This window comes from Hipposideros armiger, unplaced genomic scaffold, assembly GCF_001890085.2.
Source record: "Hipposideros armiger isolate ML-2016 unplaced genomic scaffold, ASM189008v1 scaffold_581, whole genome shotgun sequence".
NCBI classification, from domain to species: domain Eukaryota; kingdom Metazoa; phylum Chordata; class Mammalia; order Chiroptera; family Hipposideridae; genus Hipposideros; species Hipposideros armiger.
This window is the reverse complement of record NW_017731931.1, coordinates 1,269,388-1,277,952: the sequence shown is the minus strand read 5'-3', so window position 1 is coordinate 1,277,952 and position 8,565 is coordinate 1,269,388. Positions and strand designations below refer to the sequence as shown.

The 8,565-nt window shown below is 40.7% G+C and overlaps 1 protein-coding gene across 1 annotated transcript in view; it reads right to left on the bottom strand.

The window, feature by feature from the left end:
• Nucleotides 1-7,070: 7,070 nt before the first annotated feature.
• Nucleotides 7,071-8,565, bottom strand: part of CHIA (chitinase acidic) — a 40,003-nt gene continuing 38,508 nt past the window's right edge. The window contains exon 11 of the mRNA XM_019624151.1: nucleotides 7,071-7,336. Within this exon, the coding sequence (XP_019479696.1) occupies nucleotides 7,071-7,336 (266 nt within the window). The remainder of the gene's footprint in view (nucleotides 7,337-8,565) is intronic.

Here is an 8,565-nt window from a genome sequence, read left to right as displayed (position 1 = left end):
TGGTTATATAGCTTTGAACTTGCATCAAACCCTTGGTAAAAGACAGGGCACTCAGATTTCCATTTTCATCAGGACTGGTCACAAAATGAAATTCTAAAAGAATGGAGAGAGAGGCAACCAAGTGGCTCAGTTGGGTAGAGAGCGTGCTGTTAACAACAAGTTTGCCAGTTAGACTCCCGCATGAGATGGTGGGCTACGCCCCCCACAACTAGATTGAAAACAGAGACTGGACTTGGAGCTGAGCTGCACCCTCCACAACTAGATTAAAGAACAACTTGACCTGGAGTTGATGGGTCCTGGAAAAACACACTGCTACCCAATAAAAAACAATTAAAATTATAAATAAATAAATAGAGAGTGAATACTGAGTGACTGAAAAACAATGAATGTTCATCAGAGGGCACTACTTCATCATTTTATTTAACCTATAAAAGGATTATCACTATCAGCCCAATTTTGTAGATGAGAAAATTGATCAAACAAATCTGAAGCACCAGATCCAGGATTCACTGCCAAGATTAGCTGCCTCCAGAATGGAAATCTCCTAATATTTACATTGCACTACTTCCTTATATTAATTAAGTAGGCTAATTGGTGGTCTAGGTTGAACTGGGATAGGAATTTCCCTGAGGTACCCAGGAGAATATGGTTGGGACAAAGAGCCAAAATTGTGTCAAATCAAGATTAAGTCAAGAATTTGCAAAAACAAGCAGCAAGGCCAGTCGTTCCAGGTTTGTCCTATTTGGCTCTATCAGATCTAGCTGCTGTGTAGATTTAGTGAGATATTTTCTATTGAATTTGGCACCCCATTCCTATATAAATGACCTGCAGATAAAGCATCCCTTCTTAATATCTTGTTAAGAGCTCCAGGTGAGTCCCCATCAAACTTGCCTGCCATCTGAGCACTTGAGTGTTGGAAAGAATTACCATCATCATAAGATTTGTAGAATAAATAAAGGTTTGAAAATATTGGCATTGTATATCCTTTTATATTGTTCNTCCTGTCTCTGATGCAAGTAACTAAGATGGCTTGCAGTTTCCTGGGTCATAAAAAAAATATTCACAAAGAAAGGAAGAAACGAAAGTAGTTATTTTTTTAATACCTGCTAGAGCCGGCAATGTGCTCTGTTATCTATATTCTTGCTACTTAAACTGTGGCCCCTGGACAGAAGCATCAGCAGCATCTGAGAGCTTGTCACAAACGCAGAGTTTTGGTCCCACCTCAGACTTTCTGAATCTGAACTGCATTTTAGGAAGACCCTAGAGGATCATTTGTCTGCACATTAATGTTTGGTAAGTAATGACCTGGGAGAGACCAGATGAGTTATCGCTCCCTTCTCTTACTTGTTTTTCAGGCCATTGAAAGTTTGGTAGAGGGTCAAATCATTCCATTCGATGGTGGTGATCTCATTGTTCTGCATCCCAGCAAAGGCATAGATCAGGTGAGTACAGAGGCAGGGGTCAATGTCATCAGGCTTGAAACGCCCCAGGCCTGGCCGGTACTGGGCCCAGTTGGTGAAGTAGCATATCAGCTGGTAGCTAGAACCTGTGGGGAGTAAGGAGTAAGGGCAGTGGCCTGATGTAGGTGCCACTGAAATGTGCCATGAGTTTTGGCCCTGCCTCTGTTTCCCTCCCTTTGCCCCAGGTCCTGATTTCTGTGTATGTACACTCTTGCAAATCGATGAGTTCAAAGATTCTAACTTGAGAACTAGTCACTGACTTGGGGTTGGTTATTTTTAACTTTAACAGATTCATTTGGGGATCTTGTATAAGCCCAGGAACCACTGAAGAAAAGATGCCCAGTAGTCCTTTGAAGCCCAGTGAATAACAGTTTATAACTCTGAGGTGGTCATGCGGAAGGTAGATAGCAGTGACAGCCAATCCAAATCAATAGATTCTCCCAACATCAAACCCATCTGTCTATGAATTAGATAGTAGCTCTCTTTCTCTAGTATGGTTTATCTCTTGATATATATATATTTTAGAAAGGCATTATTGGAATATTTAAAATCACATATATTTAGCAGATAATTGTATTATGGATAATTTATAGAAATTTGAGGTTTATGGCAGGAAAAGATGATGTCAAAGACAAAGTATAGAGCTCATGACTTACCTAGCTGAGCATTCAGCAGAAGGGTCAGACCTAGAGAGAAAGAAAACATGTACTCTGAACTTGTCCATGTCCTATAGAATCTAATTCTGAGGACCTGGGTGCCATCCTACTTGTCATAGGTTGTTACAGCCCAAATGGCATTTAGGAGTTATATCAAAGAGTAGGCTTCTCAGTGAAGTCACCAATAAATACACCTTTCCCTTCTCTCAGTCAAAAATGGCCATGGGGGTGGCCAGTTAGCTCAGGTGGTTAGAGCACAGACTCACAATGCCAAGGTTGCCAGTTTGATTCCCACATGGGCCAAGGAGCTGTGTCCTCCACAACTAGACTGAAACAACTACTCAACTTGGAGCTGATGAGTCATGGAAAAATTCTCTCCACAACTAGATTGAAACAACTACTTGACTTGGAGCTGATGGGTCCTGGAAAAACACACTGCTCCCCAATAAAATTTCTTTGGNTATCAGAGGTGTGATTTGGATGGTAAACATGGGCAAAATTAGAAAAGTAGACCATCATCTACAATTCTGTTTAATTGATTTTATTCCAGTCTGGTGTGCTCATTTGTGCAAAACTTTGTAAGTGCTAAAGAATCAGTCTTGCTAGATCTGTATCCTGGGAAGAGTTTGTGCTATCTAAACTGAGAATTTTTTTGAATTCTGTTCGATTAAGAAAGTGTGTCGTTTATCTGAAATACACCTACTAACTCCATTCCTTTTATTTCTATAGTTAGTATTTGTCACTTGTGGCCATCCACTGTCTTTGCACACGCTCCCTACATTTTGATAATTTCTTCTTTATGAATCCTGCTTTCCCAAGTAGAAGTCAGAAAACTCACATTTTCTCTTACTCACAGCTGGAGAGCAGGCCTGTGAGCAGACTCTGCCAATATGTGTGATTCTTGGATTTCAAATTAAGCAACATTAGAGATGGCCACATATGGAGAATCTACCTTCTAGGAAGTGCAACACTGGATGTGACTTGTTCTTCTAGGGCAGCAGTGGCGAGCTAATGGCCCCTATTACAGAGGGTCATTGGTTATAAGCAGTGGACTCTGTGATATCTCAACTAGAGCCACTCCTCCAGTAAAGACAGGCACTCTTTCCACTCTCTTGCCCTTCCAGAGTATCTGTGAGCTGACAAATATCTTTTTAAAAGTTCCATTACTGCCTAAATTAGCCAGAGTATAATTTACTGTTAAAAACTACAAATCTGAACCATATATGAAAAGTCCACAGCTAACACACTCTCAATGGTGAAAAGCTGAAAGCTTTCCTTCTAAGATCAGGAATAAGGCAAGGATGCCTTCTTTTTTCACTTCTATTCAACACAGCTCCAGAAGTCCTAGCCAGAGAAATTAAGCACCAAAAAAAAGAAAGAAATGCTGCACAGAAAAAAATCCCCAAAAAACAAGAAAATGAAAAGGCTATCTGTGGAGTGGGAGAAAATATTTGCATGCCATATGTTGAATAAGGGTTAATATCCAAAATATATAAGGAATTCATAACAAAAACAAAAAAATCTGATTTTAAAAAATGGACAGAGGAACTGAATACACATTTTTCCAAAGAAAATATCCAAATAGCGAACAGGTGCATGGGAAGATGCTCAACATCACTAATCCTCAAGGAAATGAAAATCAGAAGCACAATGAGATATCAGCTCATGCCTGTTAGAATGGCTGTCTTCAAGAAAACAAGTGTTGGCGAGGCTGTGGGGAAAAGGAACCCTCGTGAACTGTGGGTAGGACTGCAAACTTGTGCAGCCCCTATGGAAAACAGTATGGAGATTCCTCAGAAAATTAAAAATAAAACTACTATATGATCCAGCAATCCCACTTCTGGGTATCTATGCAAAGAAAATGAAAACACTATGTCAGAGAGATGCCTACACCCCCATGTTCATTGCAGCAATATTTGTACTAACCAAGACATGGAAACAATCTAAGCGTCCATTGATGGAAGAATACAGTCTCCAACTTTTTAAAGTTATTTAAGTTCATACTTTCAGTTTATTTTAAATAATAAAGCTTAATTTGGGGGGGATTAGCTCAAAATTTACATACAACCTCCAAACTTTTACATATAAGCAGGCCAGGTCACTCACTTTATATTGCCTTCCTATAGTACCCCAAATCCTCTGTCTCACCATTTCTCCTAATCCTTCCAAATCTTACTCAAAACTACCTCCTGTCTTATTTTCATGTTTAGGGTACCTCCAAATCTTTACTACCACCCTCCTTGGACATTTAGAAGTGTTCTCCAAAAGAATGAACATAGTGCCGGCCGAGTGGCTCAGTTGGTTAAGAGCTTGCTCAAGAGTTTGAGCTCTGAGCAACAGCAGTTCAAGTCCCGGCCCGAGCTGAGCAGCTGATAAGCTGCCAAGAGGTGGCAGGATGGCTCAGCTTAAAAAAATAAAATCATTTTGGGCCGGTTGAGTGGCTCAGTTGGTTAAGAGCTCGCTCAAGAATTTGAGCTCTGAGCAATAGCGGTTCAAGTCCCGGCCCAAGCTGAGCAGCTGCTGAGCTGCCAACAGGTGGCAGGATGGCTCAGCTAAAAAAAAAAAAATTTATAAGAGTGTACATAGATATGTTTATTTATGGGGCATTATTACACGAGTCTTACAATCTTTTCTCCTACCATCCTTATCTGAGTACATGTTTTGAGAATGCATGGACCAGGCATCTTCCTGAATCTCTCTTCTCCTGCCACCCAACACCCAGGAGGAGCTGTGCATGCTGTGGTGCGGTGGTGGAGCAATAACATACCATCGGGAGGCTGGGATTAATTACATCCAAGATCCTTCAGTAAAGAAGCAGAAGCCATTGCGCAGTAATGCTCAATCCTTTATTATACAAGAATTTCTGAGCTGGAATGAGTGAGGTGGCATCTGGCAAAGATATCACCAGTTGCAGCAGGAACAGGAGGCATCAAAGACCAGGCCAGTCTGGCAGTGCTGAATGAATGTCTGTCCATTCACACAGTTGTAGAAGGCATTTTTGTCAGCGGGGTCAGGGTACAGGCCACTGGCCCTGTTGGCACAGAATCCGCTGCCACTGGAGCTGCCTCCTGAGCTGCCACTGCCACTGCCACTGCTGCTGCCACTGCCACCACCTGTACTGGGAGCCTCAGTGATGGGAGCAATGGGTTGGGCTGGAGCTTTGCAACCTAAAATAAAGAAACCAGATCCTGAGCCCCCTTGTTTTTAGTCAATGGTGCCTGATGTATGAGAATTAATATCCTGGATTTTCTTATTAGCTCCTCCTTCCATATCTCTGCACATTTCAGTCTCCTGATGTGGCCTGCCCACCCTCCCCTCTTTTCTTTGCTTATCAGCTCTCTCTTCATGTTCAAGGCAAAGTTCATTATTCCTCATTCCTAGATCACCCTGATGCTTTGAGACCATCTGTCATGAACTCCCAAGAAAGTTTCTTATCTTTTTTTCCTGGTACTTAAACCATACAATGTCTTCTGAGTTGTCACCTAACTGTAATTGCATCAATACTACCTAGGTTGTAAGCTTCCATATAGTAGAGGTTGAGAGNCAAAAAAAAAAAAAAAAAAAAGAAAGAAAGAAATTCTGCACAGAAAAAAATCCCCAAAACAAGAAAATGAAAAGGCTATCTACAGAATGGGAGAAAATATTTGCATGCCATATGTTAAATAAGGGTTAATATCCAAAATATATAAGGAATTCATAACAAAAACAAAAAATCTGATTAAAAAAATGGACAGAGGGACTGAATACACATTTTTCCAAAGAAAATATTCAAATAGCCCACAGGTGCATGGGAAGATGCTCAACATCACTAATCCTCAAGGAAATGAAAATCAGAAGCACAATGAGATATCAGCTCATGCCTGTTAGAATCGCTGTCTTCAAGAAAACAAGAGAAAACAAAAGTTGGCGAGGCTGTGGGGAAAAGGAACCCTCGTGAACTGTGGGTAGGACTGCAAACTTGTGCAGCACCTATGGAAAACAGTATGGAGATTCCTCAGAAAATTAAAAATAAAACTACTATATGATCCAGAAATCCCACTTCTGGGTATCTATGCAAAGAAAATGAAAACACTATGTCAGAGAGAAGCCTACACCCCCATGTTCATTGCAGCAATATTTATACTAACCAAGACATGGAAACAATCTAAGCGTCCATTGATGGAAGAATACAGTCTCCAACTTTTTAAAGTTATTTAAGTTCATACTTCCAGTTTATTTTAAATAATAAAGCTTAATTTGGGGGGATTAGCTCAAAAATTTACATACAACCTCCAAACTTTTACATATAAGTAGGCCAGGTCACTCACTTTATATTGCCTTCCTATAGTACCCCAAATCCTGTCTCACCATTTCTCCTAATCCTTCCAAATCTTACTCAAAACTACCTCCTGTCTTATTTTCATGTATAGGGTACCTCCAAATCTTTACTACCACCCTCCTTGAACATTTAGAAATGTTCTCCAAAAGAATGTACATAGTGCCGGCTGAGTAGCTCGGTTGGTTAAGAGCTTGCTCAAGAGTTTGAGCTCTGAGCAACAGCAGTTCAAGTCCCGGGCCAAGCTGAGCAGCTGCTGAGCTGCCAACAGGTGGCAGGATGGCTCAGCGAAAAAAAAAAAAAGAATTATAAGAGTGTACATAGATATGTTTATTTATGGGGCATTATTACACGAGTCTTACAATCTTGTCTCCTACCATCCTTATCTGAGTACATGTTTTGAGAATGCATGGACCAGGCATCTTCCTGAATCTCTCTTCTCCTGCCACCCAACACCCAGGAGGAGCTGTGCATGCTGTGGTGCGGTGGTGGAGCAATAACATACCATCGGGAGGCTGGGATTAATTACATCCAAGATCCTTCAGTAAAGAAGCAGAAGCCATTGCGCAGTAATGCTCAATCCTTTATTATACAAGAATTTCTGAGCTGGAATGAGTGAGGTGGCATCTGGCAAAGATATCACCAGTTGCAGCAGGAACAGGAGGCATCAAAGACCAGGCCAGTCTGGCAGTGCTGAATGAATGTCTGTCCATTCACACAGTTGTAGAAGGCATTTTTGTCAGCGGGGTCAGGGTACAGGCCACTGGCCCTGTTGGCACAGAATCCGCTGCCACTGGAGCTGCCTCCTGAGCTGCCACTGCCACTGCCACTGCTGCTGCCACTGCCACCACCTGTACTGGGAGCCTCAGTGATGGGAGCAATGGGTTGGGCTGGAGCTTTGCAACCTAAAATAAAGAAACCAGATCCTGAGCCCCCTTGTTTTTAGTCAATGGTGCCTGATGTATGAGAACTAATATCCTGGATTTTCTTATTAGCTCCTCCTTCCATATCTCTGCACATTTCAGTCTCCTGATGTGGCCTGCCCACCCTCCCCTCTTTTCTTTGCTTATCAGCTCTCTCTTCATGTTCAAGGNCTGTTGTCTGTATCTATCACTTATTGTTTGTTTGTTTGTTTGTCTTGTTCATTTGTTGCTTTCAGTTTTATATCCCACATATGAGTGAAGTCATATAGTTCTTGATTTTTTTCTGACTTATTTTGCTTAGCATGATAATATCAAGATCCATCCATGTTGTCACAAATAGCATCATTTCATCTTTTCCTATGGCTGAGTAATATTCCATTGTGTATATGTACCACATCTTCTTTATCCAATCATTTATCGAAGGACACTTTGGTTGTTTCCATGTCTTGGCCACCGTGAATGATGTTGCAATGAAAATAGAGGTACATATATCTTTACTGATAAATGTTTTCAGATTTTTTTGGTAAATACTCAGAAGGGAGATTGCTGGATTACACGGTAATTCTATTCTTAATTTTTGAGGAACCTCCATACTGTTTTCCATAGTGGCTGTTTACATTCCTACCAGCAGGGTTCCTTTTTCTCCACAACCTCTCCAACACTTGTTATTACTTGTCTTGTTGATAATAGCCATTCTAGCAGGTGTGAGGTGGTATCTCATTGTGGTTTTGATGTGCATTTTCCTAATAACTAGTAAGGTTGAGCATCTTTTCATATATCTGTTGGCCATTTGTATGTTTTCTTGCGAGGAGTGTTCATATCCTCTGCCCATTTTTTAATTGGATTGCTTTTTTGTTGTTGAGTTGTATGAGTCCTTTATATATTTTGGATATGAGCCCTTTATTGGAGGTGTTGTTTGTGAATGTCTTCTCCCATTCAGTTGGTTGCCACTTTGTTTTGCTGATGGTTTCTTTTGCTGAGTAGAAGCTTTTTAGTTTGATATGGTCCCATTCATTTATTTTTATTTTTATTTCTCTTGCCTTTTTCAAAGGCAAGAGAATTCATAAAATCCTCTCTGAAACCAAGGTCCATTAGTTTAGTACCTATGTTTTCTTCTATACAATTTATTGTTTCAGGTCTTATGTTTAGGTCTTCGATCCATTTTGAGTTAATTTTGGTATATGGTGACAGCAATATAGTTTCGTTCTTTT